The following is a 22552-nucleotide window of genomic DNA, read 5'->3' as shown; positions in this document are numbered from 1 at the left end:
TTGTTTGGATAATATCTTCTCTGGCCCACAAATTACTTTTCATTTTGAACTTTCGGAGAGCTATCATTTAGGTGCAACCAACCCACTCTTGTCCTTTGCTCCCCCACAAGTTGTTGAATTTTAGGAATCCCAGGCTTATTAATAGTAAAGGCCTAAAAGGAGGCATGGAGACATTTCTTTTACTTTTGAGAAATTTCCTTAGTGCTCTGAGACTCGAATGAGCAGACTTTAGGACCTATGGGGCCCCGGGAAGATTATCCTTTTTTGCTGTATGCAACCTTTTTGATTGTTGGCTGATTTTTATGCCAAAGTAGCATCAATTTCAGCAGTAGAAGACTAGAAGGGAACAAATCCTGGGCCCAGCCGTTTTCTTTTCAAAAGTGATTATTGTCACAGTAATGGAAGTGGGAGATCCACTGGGTCGAGTAAATGGTAGGATTAGGAAAGATGTAAATACCAGTTCTTCTTTTCTTTGCAGCAGTTGAAAAGGAAGCAGGAAACTGATGAATTTCAGATTAATTCTTTTATTCTCTAACTTAGAATATATCCCGTAATGTTTATATTCCAGGTTGCTATGCCTTTTAACATGTTTGTGACTTGTATTGGATTGATGACAGCTATGGTGGGAATATGACCTTTTATGGTATCTGTGATGACTTTTTTAACATTGCCTTCTACGAGCTTTTGTGTTGCAATTGATGCTGTATGTATCTCTTGTGTCAAGACTCAACACTTGTTACAAATTTGTGTACTAGAGAGCATTGATTTTGTTCTTTGAACCAAGGAGATGATTCTGTACAACTTTCAACTTGGAAGAGATCTCCCACAGATTGTAATGTTGAAAAGCAGAGAAAGATTTCCCATAGCTTATAATGTTGACTACGAATTTGCTTCTGCTCTATCATCTATGTTCATTTCATTGCTTTTGCACTCTGACAGTTAATGTGCAAATCTGTTGCATGAAATCTAATTAACAAGCTTTTACCTGTATTTACCTCATATAGATTGAATGATCGAATCTTGTAGTAAATGACTTAATCAAGCTTATAGAAGATTATGGAAGCAGCTCCTCTTCCTTTTTCTTCCATTTTTTTTTTTTTTAAGAGATGGGAGACATGTCAGCGATTATGAAATCCATCGCCCATCGGTGATGTTTTTAAAAGCATTCTAAGGGCACTAGCAGCAGACACCCAATCATTTTCCCTAAATGTAGAGAATTAAACTACTTTTTGCTTCCTTATCTAAAAACACTTTACAATAACTTCCCTTAATTTTTCTATAAACCATTAAAATATATATATATATATATATATATATATATATATATATATATATATATACACACTTTTACTTTATTTTTTTTCTTTCATTTTATTATTATAAGGAAAAGAGAGGTGAAAGGAGAGAGAATTGAGTTTATAATTATAATAATCATTAGGAATGCTACGGTGCTTCCCAATGCAAGAATGCTACAATGCTTCTCAATGCATTGGGAAGTACATTGGGAAGCAATGTAGCATTCCTAATGCTTAGGAAACCTGTAAAGAATCTGCTGCAGATGATTTTTTGTGATTTTTTTTTTTTTACGTTTTTCCTATATTTAGAGAAGAGAATCACCTATAGGGTATTTGTTATTAGAGCACTAGTAGCAGTTATCCTATATTGGTTCCATTTCCTATATTTAGGGAAAATTTCATGAAAAACATCAAAAAACCTTCCACAGCAGATGCCCTATATTTAGATGAGGGGGTTGGGAATGAATAGTGATTCCCTATGTATACATGTCTACTATTCATTCCCTATGTATTATTTTAATATAAAAGAAGTATAATTAATTGATATAGGGAAGAGAGAAAAAGTAAGAAAGAGAAAAAAAGAATAAAATAAGAGTAAAAAAATAATATTTAATTGATATATGAAAAAGTAAGGGAATCTATTGTGGGGTATTTTTTTATAGGGAAGCAAAAAGTAGTTTTGTTCCTTAAATATAGGGAAAATGGTTGGGAATCTGCTGCTAGTGCTCTTAGAGTACCAGTAGCAGTTATCCTATATTGGTTTTCTTCCTTATATTTAGGGAAAATTTCATTAAAAACATCAAAAAACTTCCCACAGCGAATACTCTATATTTAGATGAGGGGGTTGGGAATGAATAGTAATTTCTTATGTATACATGTCTACTATTATTTCCCTATGTATTATTTTAATATAAAAGAAGTATAATTAATTAATATAGGGAAGAGAGAAAAAGTAGGAAAGAGAGAAAAATAATAAAATAAGAGTAAAAAAATAATATTTAATTGATATAGGGAAATCTAAAGGAATCTATTGTGGTATATTTTTTTTTTTATAGGAAAGCAAAAAGTAGTTTTGTTCCTTAAATATAAAAAAAATAGTTAGGAATCTGCTGTTAGTGCTCTTAGTGTTGGAACACCAAAACCTCCTTTAAGCAATGTCATATGGCTCCTTCCCCACCAATACTCACTTCCTTCACGTTACCATTTTGTTTTGAATAGTTTTGGTAGCTATGTAAAGGTTCAATGAAAATGAAAATGAAAAATATACGATCATAAGTCACAACCAGAAATGGGAATTGCTTATTGTTGGGCATTGACTAATCGACTTGAGTACATACACAAAACACCACATTGGATCCCCTCTTTTAGCATGTTAGCATTGGTCTCCGTGATGCCAACATAAAATTCTTGTTTGCATGAGTAGGGAAAGCAGCAATGGAAAAGCCTCCAACAAGCATATGGCATGGCTGGTGGTTAGGGCAAATCAGCTATAAAAGGCATTAGACACTAGGTAAAATTGGGACTTTCGTCTATTTCTATTAGACATTATCTTCTACTTTCTTAGATTATTATCCTCGATTATAGCGACTTGAGCATCAAAGCTATCTCCCGCCGTCTTGTTCCATGACAAGCTCTTGTGCTAAAAAATTTCCTTTCTTTGCAAGCACTTTGGATTGTTACCTTGGCCCAAGGTCAACTATTTTAATAGTTTGGCGTTATCTATGGGAACCGACAATAGTTATTTGACATAATACCAAATGCTGAATATGCGATCGAGAGGTGTTCGTCATAACGATTATGCCACCTCCAACCCACTCAGCACGGGTACCTCTCAAGACCAATGTCACCACATCTTCGAGGCCATCTCTTGCAGCTTTCCCAGAATATGGATGCTTTGATGTAGTAGAACCATGAAATTATGGAGCTCCTTCAACGCAACCCATTGATGCGCGAGCCACATTAGCACAACAGTTGCTCAACCTAGCTCGGCAAGGATGAGGTTACTTGGAAAGTGTAGAAAGCGCAAATGGAGGTCGTAATGGTAAGGACCGACTGTCGTCCCGCTGAGAAGGGCCTATCATCCAGGTCGCCGAGCGGAAGGGAGTCAAATGAGTGTTTGCCTTGACGTGCTGCAGGTAAATTATGATGAGATGAAGGAGAAGCAGTCTTTGGTCGGGACTTGCTCTAGAATACTAACCTCCCCTTCACGGCCAAGGTTGTGGAGTTGCTATTGCCCCAAAATTTCAAAGTCCCAGAAATGCACACATTTGATGGGTCTAAGGATTCTATTGAGTACATTGAGATGTATAAAGCTCATATGACCCTCCACGGAGTCCCGGACGAGATAGCATGCAGGGCCTTCTTGGTCACCCTTAAATGAACCTCGCGAAGGTGGTTTGGAAACTCATAGTTGAGGTCTGTCGGGTCCTTTGACGAACTGTACTAACAGTTCCTCATAGTTCATTGTCGGTCGAAGATAGAGAAGACCAACGATGTACCTTTTTACTTTCAAGCAGAGAGCGAATCTCTCAAGTACTTTAAGACGCGCTTTAATAAGGAGAAGCTAGCGGTTGATGACCAAGACGAAAGAATAGTATTGGCCGCCATCCTTGGAGGAATATTGCTTCAAAGCTCATTTATGGTAGAGTTGGCTCGAAAAAACTCTTCGTCCCTTCAAGAGTTTATTAACAAAGCGGAGGAGGTCATAAACGCGAAAGATACCATTATGGCCTTCAAAAAGCCGAGCCAAAAAGATAGTAGACAATCGGATAACAACAAAAAGGACATCCCTCATACAGATAGGTGAGAGGTTACAGAGACGCTCTAGAAAACATGAGTGTCGTAGCAGATGCCGAGATCGTTTCCCTTCTTGGCCCACCGATTTGGACCTAAAGTCCAAATATCATGAATACCGTGAAAATTCATCTATAAATATTGCATAAAACTTACAGCCATTAACAAACATCACCGGTGAAGTCCAAATATCAGTGTGAACTAATTCTAAAGAGGAACTAGTTACACGTTTGCAATTTGGAAAAAGGGTTTTGTCTACTCTTGGCCAATTGACGCGGTATACATAAATGAAAGGAAGATTGAGAAGCTAAAATGGGAAGGTGCTGTAATGAAATGACCAAGCCTACTATGCCATACTGCCGCTGAAGTTTTAACACCAAGAAGGGATAGAGGCCATCTTCACTAGCTCCATACAAGAGTATTTTCCTGGTGAGGTTGTCCCTGACAAGAAAATAAGAATAGATTAGTTTGAAATAATAATGATTATCACGACATAACTTATTTATGGAAACTAGATTGGCTTAGGCTATGGGACAATGTAATATGCCCTTTAAATGAAGAATAGAATTCTGAGTTTTAAAAGACTAAGATCCAAATACTACCATTCCCAATTTACCAATAGCTATCAGCCAACCAATTCTCATCTTCACGCGATGCATTGGACTTAGAGACCCTGGCAACAAGCTTATTCTCTAAATTAGGTTTATCGATATTTATCTTATTTAAGTTTAGGGTTTCTTGTTCACTACTCATTATCTCTTTATAAATAGAGAGTTACGTAATAATGTTTAATATAGTGAATAGATAAGATGTAGCTCATACGTCTCTCTCCACTTCCGTTCTGTTTTTCTTTCTCTTTCACATAATATTATTTCTTTTATATTTATTTCTACAAGCGAGAATACTTGACCATTCTATTCCGCTTAATTTATAGTAATTACAATTTGGTATCGTTTGGTAAAGTATTCTCTCCATATTTTCAATTCTCCCAAAAAAATTCATCATCCTTTCAAAACTATTACCAAACAATTTTTTTTTTCACTTTTCTTTCACAAAAAAAAAAAAATCAAATCTCGTTTTACCTTTATATAGCATTAATCATTTCTTACCTATGAGTCCTACATATCTAATGGTTGATTTTTTTATTTTTTTATTTTTTTAAAAAAATATTAGAGTTGTTCAAAAGTTGTACAGAAGTTTTGAAGTTGTAAACGTATCATATCTCTTATATAAACAATGATCCGCAAGACTTCCAATAGCAATAGAAGAGCATACTCTGTTAGGCTACTTGTATCCTCACAAATATAATATACACTTTGCAAGTTTACCTTCTTCGTGGGGGGTGGGGTGGGGGATTGCTGACTAATGAGTAATGGCCTATTTGCTAGTTGTTTTGTAAACATTTTTTCTATTTCTAAAATAGCAAAATGCGTTTATGTACTGTTGATGTGTATTTGACCAACCGTTTTAAAAAAAAAAAAAATTCTGGAAACAACTTAATTATACATGTTTTCGAAAACAATTTATGATGATTTATTTAGTCTTTTTTGTTTTTCTTCCATCGTTGAGATATATATATATATATATTGTTATTTACTTATATTGTTATACATATAATTATATATCACATACTTATACATATATAATCTATTATATTTAACTATATGCATACTTATATTAATATTAGTATATTATATAACATATATAATAAATTATTGAATATACTTATAATTTATAGCATTATAGCATATACTTGTATGTTTATAGGTTATATATAAACACACATACGAGTCAAGTCTTATACGAGCTTGATCTTGAATATTAATTGAGTTAAGTCGAGTTTATACGAGTATGCATCATTTAATAATTGAGCCTAGTCTAGTATTCACTAACAACCCCATTTAATAATCGAGTCCAGCTTGAGCCAAACCTGAGTATGTTAACAAGTAGTTTTGTTAATTTACAGCCTTCCTTGCTTCTCTTCCATGGTAATTTCTCTTTCACTTATATATTCTGGGTTCCATTCCACAGTAAAAATGCAATATATTTTTTGGGAAAACTTCACTAAACTCTTTTGAATTGTCGTCACTTTTGCAATTACCCTACAAACTTAAAAAATTCTCAATTTAGTGTATCAATCTTTCAATTTCACCATTATGATATGATTTTCCATTAAATCCTACAAAATTTTCAAAATACCTCTGTTTTTTTGAAAATAAATTAATATAAAAAATTCAAAGAGGTGTGAGTGTTTTTGTAAATTCCGTTAAATCCTTACCAATGCTTATATCCTCCTTGCAGTTTGTTTCTCTTTTTTTTTTTTCTTTTTTTTTTTTCCTGAAAAAAAGAGAGGTATTTTGAAAGTTTTGACATGCATCTATTATGATTTAACGAAAAATTCTAATAGATTGATGAAATTGAAAGATGAATACACTAAATTAAAAGTTTTTGAAGTTTAGGAAGATAATTACAAATGTGATGGAAGTTCATGGGGTTAAGTGAAGTTCCCCCTCCCCCCGTTTTTACCATTTCGATTGATCTTGGGTCCCAAATTCAACTTATTTTTTAGTAATGGTGAAATAAGTTTGTTACAAATTTTGTAAGAAATCATTATGTGAGAAGAGTAATTGTTTTCAGAACACTTGTCCAAACGAAATTAGGCAAGTTTTTTGTTTTCAGAAACTGTTTGCCAAATGTTTTTTTTTAACGACAAAAAAACAAACAATTGTTTTATGTTTTTATTCTCGAAAAGAATTCTCATAAACAAAAACAATTGTTTTGTTTTTAATTTTTTTTTTTTTTTTTTCTTGAGTGGATTGCTGAGTAAGTTTACATTCAGGTTCATATACTGTCTTAATTTATTTGTATTGGAAGTCTGCATATTATTAAAAGGTCAATCTGTCAACAAGGCATGATTGTGAACCTTATGCTTTACCCTATGCCATTAATTATCCCAACCCCTTTCCCTTTAGATTAGGATGAATTCTGGCTGAGCTTTAATGCCATCATGAATAGCATGAAAAATCAGTTTTATTATTATTATTATTTTTTGTTGTTATATGACGTAAAAATAAAAATAATTTTGACTATTTTATGGGTATTTAATGTGTTGATTTGTTTGTCAATATTTTTACTTTTTTATTAAAAAAAACAAAAAAAGCATTAACAAAGGAGTCCTAAAACATCTCCACTCTCCAGCAAAAATACACTAGTAAAAAAGTGCAACTCTCCATTTTAGCTATGCTTTTTTTATACACTATTCTATCTACTTGTTTTTTAAATATTATTTCTCAATTTTTTTTCTTATATTCTATTTTTTATATTTTCATTTGAAAGAAATAAATGATGAGAAACAATTTTTTATTTGGACATATATACTGTAGCACCCTATGTATTTTAGCACACCTCTAACTAATCTACTAGAAATAAAAAAAAAAGAAAAGAAAAGAAAAGAGGCACAATATTAATTAAATTTAACTAATATTAACATTTTACCTCGTACCCTCTAAAACATTTCTCTTGGGGTTGATAGAACTGCCATTTACTGGGACAAATATTTCAATGTGAACCGCTTAAGCCTTGATCTCGTATATTTAATAAATTCCAGAATTTTATATAAATTATGTATTGTTGTTTAATGAAAAATTAAAAATACACAGTTTCTCTTGAATTTTGTTCAGGAAAAAAATAGAGTTCCACCTTTTTTTATGTTTTGTTATTATTGTTATTATTAACTAGAACCCATCTGTTATTCTAATTTAACATATATAATTGGTCGAAGTTTAGATCCCCTAATTGACATAATATTTGGGTGTAAGACATTTTAAATATTTAAAATTTACATGGTCGTTAGTACTGGTTAATTATAATTACAAAGTTGAACATATAAAATTTGCATTTGTTAAAAAAACGTACCAAAAAAAAAAGGAGTAATAAATAATAATAATTAAAAAAGAAAAAAGAAAAAAAAACTCACGGATATACGGAGACAACCTGCAAATTTATATTTTTATGTGGGGGCTGAGGTAAAGTACTGCTGACAAGTATACCTTCCCGTTCATACACCGACTTTATTTGACCTGTGTTTGGAAAAGAGTTTCCAGAGAAAAAAAAAAGAAGCTAAATAAGTGGTTGATGTGATACTTTTTTTTAAAATAAAAAAATAAAAAAAATTAACAAATAGCATGTACTATCATATATTATTCAAGAAAGTTCCAGTGTAAGGACAAAAATAAGAGGTACAAGACCCTACACCCTAATTAAGCCAGATAAATCTGACTTGAACAGCAACCAAAACAATACAGAATCATTACAGGGACAACATTGAGCCACTTTTTACATTTAAGCACAAACAACAAATAAAAGATGGCAGATCTAATACTTAAGCCAAAAAATAGTCTAGTAACATTTAAGCATCAAAGAGGCAAATTGTGAAAAGAAAAGAAAAGAAAAAAACATAAAACACCCTAAACAAAAGCCAAAACGAGGACTGGCATCGGGTGGCGTTGCGCCAGCAACGGCACGTGTAGCTACTGGAGACCTCTTTCACAGCAGAAATCTGTTGGAAGACCTCGGATCCACCGAAAAACCCCTAACCGCGCCCTGGAAGACAAGTCGTGACCCACACGCGCCGAGCGTGAAGAACTGGCACGGTCGTGGCTGGGGCTACTGAATTGGAAGAAGCCGGAGACCACCATGAAGAGGCGCGTGTCTTGAAAAAACTAGTCGAAATGAGCAAATCTGACTCCAAAGAAAGAAACCAAAACAAAGAAAAACCAGGTCAGAAACTTCGCCGGAAAAACACACTAGAAAATCGCTCAGGAACCCAAATCCTGTGAAGTCTTCTGCCAGGGAACATCAACTACTACCAGATCTAACCCAGGGAACAAAAACTCCAAAGTCCTAATGGTTGGAGGACACCAAAAACTCCACTGACTCTAACCAAGAAGGAGCAAAAAACATCATCCACCCTATAAGGGGGATGAGGGAAACACCACCGGGGGAGGGAGGTGTGGAACCTCCCCCCCGAATACCCAGCCACTTAGTCTTCTTTTGCTCTCTAGGGTCGGCTCTAGAAACAAGGCAAAAAAAAAAAAAAAAAATCAACTTATATCTATTACTTATTCTGATTTTCTGATGTGATATAAAATAGAAAAGAATTTTGAATTTTGACTATACTTATTTTATATGGGTATGACTATGGTAGTACCTGTTCGTTGGGAGTCACACAAAAAGGACAAAGACGGTGGGAATCGAAGGTACTCTCTCAAAGCTAATTTAACCATAACTTGACCTAACCATATTAAGGTATCAATGAGTTCTATGACGATTAATACCGATAAGATTAAAAATTCTCATTCAAAAAGTCAAACTCTTACCATAATATATGTTCAATTACTTTGAAATTTTGTTGAGGTCCCTTACGCTTTAGTCTATGAAATTAATGTCCACCCCTTTAGGTAAGGACAAGGGTAATAGCCAGAATTTGGCTGAGCATTAATGTCATCATGAATAGCATAGAAATACCATTTTTATTTTTTCCTTCTTTCCTTTATTGGTATTGAAAAAAAAGAAGACAAAAACATGTAAGTAATTTATTTCTTTTTAAATGCGTTTTAAGGAAAAGCTTGGATCTTGAAATTAATTCGTTCATGATAAAATATAGAGAAAACTTGCAACCTAAACGGACTATAAATCACCATTTTTATAGCCTCTAATAAATCACTAATATGTTGGCTAAAAACGTCATCTTTGAGCCTAAACCAAATATAATTGGGAAAAAAAAAAAAAAAAACCCTTTTCTCCTACTCGTTCGTTTGGCAAAAAAAAATTGTTGATAACAATTGTATGTTTAAGATTTCTTTTGATCCGACTCACACTCGCGTTCGGCATCATACGTTAGTGAATTGAATTTTGGTGTATCAAAAAGAATTAAATTTCAAATCACTCCCTCTTAAAAGATTTGAAACACCGAGGGTATACTGATTTTAATCACTCCCTATCCATTGCAAATTTACCCACCATCTCAACAGCATCCAACCAAATCAGACTGAAATGCGATTCAATTCTGAGAGGCCTCAAGTGTATGTCTAATTAGACGTTTTTCTTCCTCGCAGTAGGCGGCTCTAAAGTTGGAGTGTTCCTTTTCTGCAATCATTCCTTTTAGAGCTCCCATTGTCCTTTACCTTCTTAGAAAAAGAAATCAACAACCAATGTGAATCATTTTTTCTTCGGTCCACTTAGAAGTAGAGTCTTCTTTGAGTGTGCATATCTTCTATTCTTTCTTTCTACTTTGAATAGATTTGCTATCGGCCACTGCTCAACAGAATTATCTCAGTGACATTTTTGTGGAATTGCCAAAACCAAGGGATCTGCCCATTCTCAGAGCAGAGAGAACGCATAAGGACCTGAAGAGAATCCTAACATACACACCCTAATCAAGGAAAATCACCCAAGAATCTCAAGAGAAACCCTATCACTCTCTAGCCAAGCAAGATACACAGAGAAATCTAGATAAAAGACATGAAAATCTAGAGAGAAAAGAGGATTAGAGAGAGAAGCTCCCCCAACTCATTCATTTGAGCAAGATTGACACCCCCGTCCATCCCTCTTCCCTCTACGGTAGAGTAAAGCCCATTGTTGTGCCTTTCCCCACTTTCTTCCCCTCTGACTAGAGGCGAAGATCGGGGATGAGTTGCCAATGGCTGAACGACTCAGCATCAAAGTTTGAGAAGAAGTCGCTGGGACGGGAGGCAAGGATCGTGGCCAATATACATGTCGTTTGTTGGTTTAAGAATTGCTCGTCGGAGTGGGGATGAGAAAAGTGATCGATGAGTTGGTTTGGCTGAAAGATATGGTGTTTTCATCCTATTATTCTATATAGTGTTTTTTTTTCTAATATATCAAATTTCTACTGGAGGTTGTAAAAATAGTGTTTTATAGCCAATCTGTATAGAAAGGGATCTCTAAAATATATGGACTTATCGGCGAATATTATGTAGCTTGTCACACAACAATCCCTTAGAGCATTTCCAACAGTTATCCAACCCCCCCCCCCCCCCCCCCCCCCTTTTCTAAATGTAGGAAACAAAACCGAGAAATAATTGTTATACAACTTTTGTACAACTCTAACAACTAATATTTTCCAAACTAACCATTGGATCTATTTTCCTACATGTGAATCCTAAATATCTAATGGTTGATCTTAAAAACCATTCAAATTTATCACAATCCCAATCCCAAGCCGGGCTCATCTATCATGAGCCTGAGCCGAGCTCGAACTTATTTATCATGAGCCCCGAGTTTGAGCTCCTGGTAAATTTTAAAAATTAAGCTCAAGTCGGCTAAATGAGCTCGAGCTCGATAAGTGTTAAAAATTAAGTTCCGCTCGGCCGATTTTGTTGTAAGTTAGCTTATTTAACATACAAAAAAGAGGGGTGATGTTACACTCCGTATTTTAAGATATTGAATTTAATATATTAAAATAAGACTTATGGCCTAATAAACTAAATATAAATATTTATTCATAAATATTCATCAAGATATGTTCAAAGAGATTAAATGTTTATTGAAAAATATGTATAAGTATATCGGCATGTTAAAACGGATCTTAAACTTTAGAATAACAAAAATAGGGTCAAATGAACTCTATTTTGGTCAATTCAAAAGCTTGAACCCTCGTCTTGGAGTTCTCTATCTACCTATAAAGTTTCATATAAATCAAATTTTTGTAGGTTTGCCGAAACTATCCTTGAACCTACTACCCTTGGACTGGACAACATGCGTGCGTGGCAGCCCAAGATTTTGCCACATCACCTTCCACATCACCCTATTGATTTTCTGATGCTTTATTGAGTTGACAAGTGTCCATTATTGTCTTGTATGGTATTTAATAGTTATTATAAGGTCAAGTGAATATTTAAGGATAAAATTACATAACTATAGGATAAGGTTAATAAGATAAAAGATATTATGAAATATAATTATGATTGTGATGACTCACTAACTTGCCATTCAAATTGGTCTTCTAGCCATTAGATCAGATCAAAATGGATTGATCTGGACCATTTATTTCTCTATATAAGGATGGCTCCTTTCAAAAATTGCATCTTCTTCTTCTCTTGGAGAAATTCTCTCAAATCTCTCTCTTGGTTCTTTCTTTCTATCTTAGTGTTCTTCTGTTCTTGCAACAGAAATCAGAGCATGGAAGCTCTGATCTTCCCTCAAATTAGCAGCAGCCTTCTCCCTTTCTTTGTTGTGCATTATTAGAATAAAAAAGTAAAGAAATCAAAGAAGAAGGATTGCATCTTTTTCTCCTTTGGACGACAACTTTTAGTAAGTCTCTACCTTCTCTTCTCTTGATTTCTCTAGTTCTTTCATGCTTCTTTGCATCACTTCATCCATGGATGCCGTAGCATGAAGAGCTCTTACTCTTTTCCTTTTAGTTTCTATTCAAAAGAAGAAGAACTCTCTTTCCTTCTTCACGAACATATATATATATATCTCTAACTCTCTCTCTACTTCTCGGATTGGTACAAGAAAAGGAGAATCAAGGATCCTCTTCGTCATACTCTTTAGCCGGATCTCATCTCTCTTGGGTTTGCTCGTGCCCTTAAGTTAGTTTTTATGTCATTAGTGGTAGAATGAGATAAGAAAAGGAAATAACACTTTAAAAGATAAGAGGTAGAACAGATTAAGAAACGAAAATAGTATGTTTTATGAATATGTATGTTACAAAATATCCCATAATATATTTTATATATTTTGGATAAAATTTTTATTTTTTAATGTTATAAGTTATGTTTTAAAATAAGGTTTTCAAAGTAGAGTTTAATCCCCTGTTGTTGGTTGAGCGTTTGAAGTCTAATTGACCAAATATTGGGGTGGTGTGAAGAGTTGGGTGATTTGGGTTTTAAATATAAACTCTGTTGTTGTGAATAGTTGGGAATCTTAGAATTGTGGTAGTTGGCCGAATAGACTGTAATGTAAGGATATTGTAGATTTGCTGATCTAGGGTTGTGTAGTGTTAACTATGTATTGATTATGTGATGTTAAAATTGGTATTTTTGAAATGGTATTTTGGCAATTGTCATGGTTAAGGGTATTTTAGTAATTTAATAATGAATGCAATTATAATGCCCACATGAAATGTGTGGCATTATAATTGAAGAATTTTATATGTGGTTACTATGTCAAAATAATTGGATTAAGAAATCAGAATTGAGTATTGGGTTAAAATCTATGTTTAGTGAATTGTACTGATTCACTATTTGCTTGTATTATATATGTATATTGCAGTGATTATATCTGTGGATCAATCTTTGTAACAAGAAAGAACTGAGTATTTCTTACTCACTGAGGGTGATATGTGTGGTTTAGTCTTTAGTAATGTAGTGATTTCTATTTTATTTGATTATATGCTAATTAATGTTTGGCATTTAATATGTGTAACATGTTTTGGTTGAGATTATGGATGTGATGCTATTTGCATGATTATACTGTGGTGTGATATAAGTCTTGATAAAAAAACTGGAGGTTTAGATACCAATGAGTCAATGAATTGAGGAGACCAATGGATAAACAAAAGTTTAGGTACCAAGTCATCAATACACTGATAAAACCGACGAATGAACCAAAGGTTGAATGAATAATAGAGAAAGCAGTGATAGAAGAATGAGGTATGTGGTTGACTAATGGTGTGTTAAATTAGCAGAGAAGATAACGCTAATAATGTGTTAAGAAGAGATATGTCTATGAGTAGTAAAGAGTAAAGTAGATGAACCAGAATGATAATATGTGGATATGGTTATGTGGATGTGTAGCATGATTATATGTGAATGTGATTATATGTATGTGGATATAACTGTCAACATTTGGATGCATTGTACATGGTTATATAAATCAGTGTCATAATGTGGTTGAGGACCGTTGACTCACTCGACCACAGTATGTGATTGTGGTGTTAACTACAATCCCATATGAGTTTTGCAGGAACAAAGGCAGGAGTTGCTAGGTTATGGATAAGCTCCACATCAGTTAGTAATGTTCAATTTGTAAAAGTTTAAGTACATGTAACATTTCTTATACTTATTTATAAATCTGATCATATTAGAACTTGCCAAAACACAAACATTGGTGAGAGTCCAATGCCCCAAAAATCTAAGGATTCGTCCACCAAGGGTGAGTTAGGGCCTAAGATTAAGTCGAAAGGTGTAGTTAATGGACACCAGGTGAATATTTATGTATTGTCCCTTATTGGTCTCGAGGGACAAAAGAGGCTAAATTAGCTTAAAGACGGTTATCAGTTTAAGAACGCAAGATGCCCATACTTTTTCAGGGTAAGGAGTAGCAGAAAAAATACCCTTTGTAAATTATTATATAAAAAAATTAATAATACGCTAGCTATTTTTCTTTTTAATATATGGATGGTGTACTACTAAAAAAAATTTTGGTGAAGGGAAGGATCAGGTCCTGGCCGTGCTGCAGTCCTATTTCTCCAGTAATCTCCAATTAAAGGAAATTATTGATACATGCTTTTTTTTTTTTCTTTTTTTTTTGAGAATAAAGTTAATCTTTTCATTAATCAAACTGGAGTACAACCAACAAAAGATTACATAAGTTACCACCAAACTGGTGTACAACCAAACTGAGTTACAAGGCTCAGATCAATATAGACAGATGCTACAAATAAACCTAGTCAAACAGCAATAACTAGGTTAAAAGCACTACAAAACAACTTGTCAAACACAGGAAAAACATCTAAACAGAGCTACCGTTAGAAAGAGTTGCCGCTGGAGACGGTGTGTGTACCCACGTGCCATCCACGGAAGACACCCTACAGTAATCATTTACCACAAACCATCGAGCACCTCCAGACACGACACCAAGGATGGAGCGTGGCCATCACGAGTACTCCAGGGTGGCAAAAATCCTCGCGCGTGATAACCACGCACCGAGCACAGAAGGTCAGAACGGCCGTAGCAAGCGGCAACGAGACTAGAGAATGGTGGCAAACAAAGCTGGGGGGGGGGGGGGGGGGGGGCGTGTCGAGCAGAAAACGACAAAAATGCACAGATCTGGACCTTGTGATTGGTCTACTGAAGCTCGGCCAGAAACATACTGCTGGCGACACGAGCGGAGCGGCCGCTCCCATTCAATACCTCTCGAAAGTGCCTTCCTGCTAGAAACACAAAAAAAAACACACAAAAAAAAAAAAAAAACACAAAAACCTCCATAGTCCAAAAAGACTAGGAGAGACACAACCGCCACCGGATTTAACCGTTGGGACAAAAACTCCACAGCCCTAAAGGTTGGGAGACTCTAGCCTCCACAGGTAAAACCCATGGAGGAGCAAAAAGCTAGAGCCGGAGGGAGGGAGGCACGAGGCCTCCTCCCCCACGGCAACAGAAGAAACGAAGGGTTAGAACTTTTGGGTTTATAGAGAGAAACTCTAGGTTTAAAGAGAGAGATATTTTTGATACATGTTGTTATGCCTCTTTGTTCAATTGTTTTTTACTTCTCTTAAAGGGCAAAATGGAAAAGAAAAAAGAAATTGTTTTGTGATTTAAATTTTTATTTTATTATATTTAATTGTATATATAATATTCTTGCATCAATTTATAAATAATTTTTTTTGAAGGGTTAAATATTATTTAGGCCACTCAACTAACATCAATTTTCGATGAAGCACCACGAACTGACAAGTGTCATGATTTAACCCTTTAAACTGCCAATTTATTATTATTTAGTCACCTTCAATTTAGATCATTATGTTGGATGAAAAATCAAAGTTGACCAAAGTGTAACGAAAAATGCCCCTTATTTTGGCCATTAAAAAAAAAAAAAAAAATCAAAATTACCCTTTATATTTATTAATTAATAGAAAAAGACTAAAAAAGAAAAAAAAGAAGACTATTTGTAACGTAGGCAAATCACATAGATTGATATTGCATTTACCCCTATATTTTTTTTGTTTATTTATTTATTTTTTAAAAATAGTATTTTTTTTACTAATTAATAAATACAAGAAATTTTGATTTTCAATGGTAAAAATATGAGTATTTTCGAAATACTTTGGTCAACTTTAATTTTCTATTCAACATAGCGGTTAAAATTGACGGAAATGGCTGAATAATAACATATTGATAGTTTGAAGTGCCAAATATGATACATGTTAGTTTGTGATCCTTTATAAAAAGTAATGGTTGGTTGAGGGAGATAAATAATATTTTAATTTAATTTAATTTTTTTTAAAAAAAATCATAGTATTTCTCCATCACAAAATTTATAGCGATACACCAACCGCGACCTGCTGCCTAGCCACTTATTAATTTCCTGCCGTTGAAGTATGTTCTTGCTTTCTCACTCTCTTTCTCTCCTTACGTGTCTCCTTTCATACGCACAGACGAAATACATGGCAGACCAAATATCCTCCATCGATCCCTTAAAATTGCTCAGAATCAGCCTCAACCCAGATGGCTCACTCACCCGACTCGCCCCTTTTCCCACAGCGTCAACCACCACCGACTCCAACTCAGCCCAACTCGCCCTCTCCAAGGACATCCCTCTCAACCCCACCACCAACACCTTCCTCCGCCTCTTCCTCCCCCACCCTCTCCCTCCAAACCAAAAGCTCCCTCTCATCATATACTTCCATGGCGGAGGCTTCATTCTCTTTAGCGCCACCTCACAGCCTTTCCACGATTCGTGTTGCAGACTGGCAGCTCAAACCCCAGCTGTAATCGCATCCGTTGAATACCGTCTCGCGCCTGAACACCGTCTTCCGGCGGCTTACGATGACGCCATGGACGCCATCATGTGGGTCCGGAACCAGGCCAAAGATATCATCAACTCTGATGCGTGGTTGAGAGAGTACGTAGACTTCTCACGCTGCTTTTTAATGGGTAGTAGTGCCGGGGGCAATATTGTGTACCATGCAGCTTTACGCGTGCTTGATGTTGATGTTGAACCGGTTGAGATCCGAGGGTTGATACTTAATCAGCCGTATTTTAGTGGGGTCGAAAGGACGGGATCCGAGATGAGGTTTATCAACGATCGGATTTTGCCGTTGGCTGCAAATGACTTGATGTGGGCACTGGCCTTGCCAAAGGATGCTGATCGGGATCATGAGTATTGTAATCCGATGGTGGGCGGGTCCCATGATGGGAAGATCCGACGGCTGCCGAGGTGTTTGGTCAGGGGCTACGGTGGGGACCCATTGCTGGATAAGCAGAAGGAGCTTGTTAGGATGTTGGAGGCACGTCAGGTGCACGTGGTGGCCCAGTTTGATGATGATGGTTTCCATGGTGTGGAGCTCTTTAACCCTGCGAAGGCTCAATCTTTGCTCATGGATGTCAAAGATTTTGTTACAAGTTGTGCATCTGGCAGTAATGATCTTGCAGCCAGATCTACCATGTGAGGCTGTCTTCATATATATTATATATATATATATATATAATAAATGGAAGCTCTTCCTGCATTAGTGGTTGTTCAATTGGCTCTCTCGACCTTCACATGCTACTTCTTTTATTTTAGAATGGATTCTCCGACGGTTATTCTGACTGTCCAACATCCAAAGATCACGCAATACTGATGTATTGCTTCAATCATATCTTACATCCATATAATTGTTCCGCTCACTATTAGTTGGTCAGCTAATTATGTTAATTGAAGTATAAATTTCTGTGTCCATCATGTGACATCTTGGACTGCAATAAAAATACTTCATTTTAGCTGTATTCACTTTTTAACCTCTTTAATCGGATCCTCTCCCCCCTGTTTTGGAAAGGAATCTCTTCCTCTTTCTTAGTTACTTAATTTCTGTTCTTTTCATCTTGTACTCTAAAACAAAAAAAAAAAAAAAAAAAAAAAAGAAGAAAAAATGTTAGAAGTCATGTGAGCCGTGGTAGAGCAATACGTTCTACTCGATCGGTTGATGCCTAGCTAGCTAGGAAGCTATATCCTTTCATATTCAAAAAAGCATATGAATTGGCTAGAAAGAAAGAAAAGAAGAAAAAGCATATGAATTACATCTCTATTTTTAATTTTTTTTTTTTTTGATAACAGGGGAAAGGGAAAATAGAGTGAAGTCACAACACATCGAACCAATTTTAAGAGGAAGAAATAGACACAGACAATCTTACAAGCTTGACCCAACGTATCTCTTCAAAATGGCATATTCCTTGAAGTGATAGAGGAGCTTATACGGCCATCTCACTCTATTTTCTTTTTCGATGTGGAACAATAACACACTTTTTTGTAGGTTTGACAATTCGGGTTCACGAGTCGGGTTCGTGTCAACCCGATTGTCTAAACGGGTCAGACACGAACCCGACCTGATTATTAATTGGGTCAGAACTCGTGACCCGAACACGACATGTTAAACACGATTAGTAATCGGGTAACTCGTTAACCCGACCTGACCCAGCTTTTTTGAAATGATTTTTTTGAATGCTGTTCGACAGTTTGAGGCGAAACCCATAAATGAAATGAAAAAAAGGGGCGAAACCCAGAGAAGAAAACCAAAGAAATTCAACAAAATAAGCAAATTCCACCATTTCAAATCAAACCAATCAACAGATATACATTGTTCCATCAAATCCCAACTCAGTAAACACAATGTCAGGCCCAAATTTGGAAAGAAACACATCCCAGAACAAAAAGCAAAATAATATATAAAACTTACAAGTCTTAGAGGGAATTCGGGTTCACGGGTCGGCGACCACCGGGCGGAGGAGAGAGAGAGAGAGAGAGAGAGAGAGAGAGAGAGATTGCGTGAAGATGAAGTGTGAAAGAGACACTGAGTCACTGAGATAGACTGGACTGGAAGGGCCTCAAGGGACCGAAGGGTGAAACATTGAAAGTCTGGAAGAGAAGACGAGAACTCGAGAAGTGCGGCGTGCAGGCGGCGGGCCGGTTCGACCGTGCGGCTAGAGGGCTAGGGTTCGTTTCTTTGATTCTTTCGAGTGAATACATTGAATTGGCAATTGGGGTTTCTCAATTCTCACTTTCTCCGTGTCTAGATTCTTCGTTCTAGTTCTACCATTTTTTTTTTAATATAAACAGGGTCTAATCGTGCCATAATTGGGTCGACCCGATTATGACCTGAATCCGATTATGATAAACCTAAACCTTGTTTTTCCGTATCGAGTTTGCGGGTCGTGTCAAAAATTGACAACCCTACTTTTCTGTTTCTTTTTTCTTTTTATAACAGGGGAATGGGGGAAATTTTAATAATACATCTCTAAACACCATATTATAAATCAAATGATTGTATGATTGTATTCACCGTTCACAAATCGGTATTTTTTTTTTTAATTATTTGGAAATGGCATTAAATACCATATTATAAATCAAATCATAAATTCTCTCATTATATTTAAAACTACTTCAGCCCGCCGAGGGTCCACCAAATGAATATTGTGGAACCCAACATCATCGAAACAGGCCTCGACAGGGACCCCACATTTCACCAACATGGTCACGAACTCCTGCTGCCGATCGATCATGGGGTCCTCCCCGAAGCCGATAACCAGACACCTTCCCAGCCAACGGATCATATCGGCCATGTGCGGGCCCTCGATAATCGGATTACAATACCGATGGTCCCGATTGACCCCTTTTGGCAAACTGAGTTTCCAAGCAAGGTCCAACACAGGCAAAGGCCAAATCTCGTCCGTAGCCAACTCAATCTCGGATTTAGTTCTTCGCTCACCCGCAAACATGGGTTGGTTCAGTATAATCCCAGCAAGCCCCATTTGCAACTCAAAAGCCTTCAAAGACACAAAGAACGCCATGTTTGCGCCATTTCCGCAACCATACAGATATAACCTCGCCGAGTCTCCGCAGTCTCTTATCCACTGCTCGCCTTTGGGGTTCGCTACCTGTTGTTTCACCCAGTTGATGGCGTCCATGGCGTCGTCGTACTGCGCTGGCAGCCGGCTCTCCGGCGCCAGCCGGTAGTTCACGGACACGACGACGGCCGGGATTTTGATCGCCATTCTCGCGCAATCTGCGTGGACGTTGGCGTCTGCGGCGCTTAGGAGAACCCAGCCGCCGTGGTGGTAGTAGATTATGATTGGAAGCCGAGCGTTGGAAGGCAGTTTTGTTGGCAGAAAGACGCGGACCCACGTTTCGTTTTCCTCGTTGAGTGTGACGTCCTTCGTGACCACGAGGTCGCCGGGAGCGGCGTTGGGTTTTGCCTCGATCTTTGGGATTTTGAGGTGGCGTGTCAGCGTGCCGTCGGGGTTGAGGGCGATCTTAAGGTGGTCGTAGGGGTTGAATTTCGACATTGTTGTTAAGGATATAGTACTTCAATTCAGGCCGGGTTTTTCTTCGATCGATCTTCACGTACGTACGTAGTTGTGAGCATGAAAAGATGAAGACAGACGTGAGAAAGCCTTGGAACCATGAAATTAATTGGTGTACGTGTGGTGCTTTCGGTTGTTGAAAATGTCCAAGCTAGCGGCCATTCCTAGCTTATTCGGTTATTCCGTGCAAATTAAAAGGTGGCAAATGTCTCTAATTTCCGCACATGAAACGGTCTAATATTTCAGGTTAAAAAGAGTTCTCTAGATTTGCAGCGAATTTGTGCTATATATTTATGTGCACTATATATGCTCCGAAATTAACTCCATTTTCCCTTTTTATATAGCTATGATTTCCAAAAAATATGCCATATAAAAAGGAATATCTGAAATTGGAGTGGATGAAATTAAATAATTAATTAAACTGAGCCGCAGTTACTTCCTAGCTAGACAAATAAATAAACATTTATATATACACAATATCTTTCAGATGCATGATAATAATTAATTATGTAATTTAATGAGACATTGTATTGTATTAATTCGATCTAAAATGAATCAACATCCGATCCTCTTAGAGTTCGTTTGGTTCATAAAATAGATCCTTAAAATGAAATAGCTTTTGAAATAGCCATTATTTTGTTTGGTAGCACATTATTCTAAAGAATAGCTATTTCATTACTAAGAGGAATATATATTCCTCTAAAAAGATAGAGGAATAGCTATTCATTTAAGAATAGATTATATTTGTCAAAAAAAAAAAAAACTCGATCACATTCTTTTATAATTTTTTTTTTTTATCAAACTCGAATATTCAAATAAAATAAACTAAAAAATAAAACGGAATGAAAGACTGCATATTAATTAACATTGTTGATCTGCAGCAAAAAGATTGTCGTTGATATGCAGCAAATTAAATTAAAAGACTGCATATTAACATATTGTTGTTGTCCCAATTTCCTGGAAATAGTGGAAAATCATCTTCGGAATTCGATCCCCCTACTTGAAACTGCAGCATTTTGTAAGTGATTAAAAAGTCAGAGGTGATGTTGCATGGTGCACCAAGAATGCCGAAAAGTTTCCCATTGATGCTTACAGAATCGATTTGATGTTCTTCAACTTAATTCAGCCACCATATTCAGAGAGGATTTCATCTCGTGGATGCGAAATCATGATTCCCATTGACCATAGTCTTTGGAATCCCTTGGAACTCTATGTAATTTTCTATTCGTTTTTTTCTCTGGTTATGCAATTAATTTTTTTTTTTTAGCAATCCAGAGAGAAGGAGATCCACATTTTGTGAAACCACTTCATAATCAGGTAAATTGGGTATTTTAGTAATTTTGATTGTATTCTAGTGAGGCAATATGTATTGTCACCAAACTAATGATTATGAATAGCCATTTCATTCAACCTTTGTTTATTTTTAATAATAATTTTTTTTTTAATAAAATAGTTATTCCACGATGCTTTTCGTTTGTTAGGGCTCAAAGTTGTTCTTTTTGTTTCTCCCAAATGACAAACAACTTAAGGGCTTCCGGTTTGGAATTTGAAATTTGAATGGATCAGGATATTCTCAAATTTTTTTGTTCGAATTTGAAAGAAATTTGAATACGCTGATGTGACATCTTTCATGACTTCGAAATTGCGGGGGGAATCTTGTCCTTTGACATGGGCCTTGGTTTTACCCAGCTGGAACTTAACAGTTGGTCCCAAATGAATACCACATTTTCAAGCCCAAACTTGCTGGTCCAAATACAATTTGCATGTGCCTTCCTTGTGTTCCAAGATCAAGTACCTCTAATTTAAGAATATTTATACGAAAACAAACGTACCCTTTGACGAAGACTATAAAAAGCATTATATTCTATATCTTACTGATATGAGATGTGTTTGATGTTATTTTTTTTTTTTAATTTATAAATTTATTATTGAATTTGTAAAATTTATTATAATTTTATATATTAAAGGCTAGATTTACACGTCTTTTATATGGAAATTGACAAAAAATATATATAAAAAAATGAAACAAAACATTTATTTTTATAGAATATAAAAAGACAAGTAATCCTACATATTTAAAACTCATCTCATTTTAATACAATTAGACTGACGTGACTGCACATAAATTATTAGATTAACCTTTATTAAAAAATACAA

General features: G+C 35.7%; 2 protein-coding genes across 2 annotated transcripts; one reads left to right on the top strand and one right to left on the bottom strand.

Moving 5' to 3' along the window:
- The first annotated feature begins 16403 nt into the window (after positions 1–16403).
- Positions 16404–17828, top strand: LOC133862940 (probable carboxylesterase 8). The gene has a single exon (XM_062298867.1). The coding sequence runs from the start codon at positions 16435–16437 to the stop codon at positions 17503–17505; it is 1071 nt and encodes a 356-aa protein (XP_062154851.1). The 5' UTR covers positions 16404–16434; the 3' UTR covers positions 17506–17828.
- Positions 17829–19438: 1610 nt separating this feature from the next.
- LOC133862942 (probable carboxylesterase 9) lies at positions 19439–20377 on the bottom strand. The gene has a single exon (XM_062298868.1). It carries the CDS (start codon positions 20375–20377, stop codon positions 19439–19441), a length of 939 nt encoding a protein of 312 aa, XP_062154852.1.
- Between the last annotated feature and the right edge of the window lie 2175 nt (positions 20378–22552).

Source organism: Alnus glutinosa, chromosome 3 (genome assembly GCF_958979055.1).
Source record: "Alnus glutinosa chromosome 3, dhAlnGlut1.1, whole genome shotgun sequence".
In the NCBI taxonomy this organism is placed as follows: Eukaryota; Viridiplantae; Streptophyta; class Magnoliopsida; order Fagales; family Betulaceae; genus Alnus; species Alnus glutinosa.
Note: the sequence above shows the minus strand (reverse complement) of the source record. Positions and strands in the feature narration are given on the sequence as shown.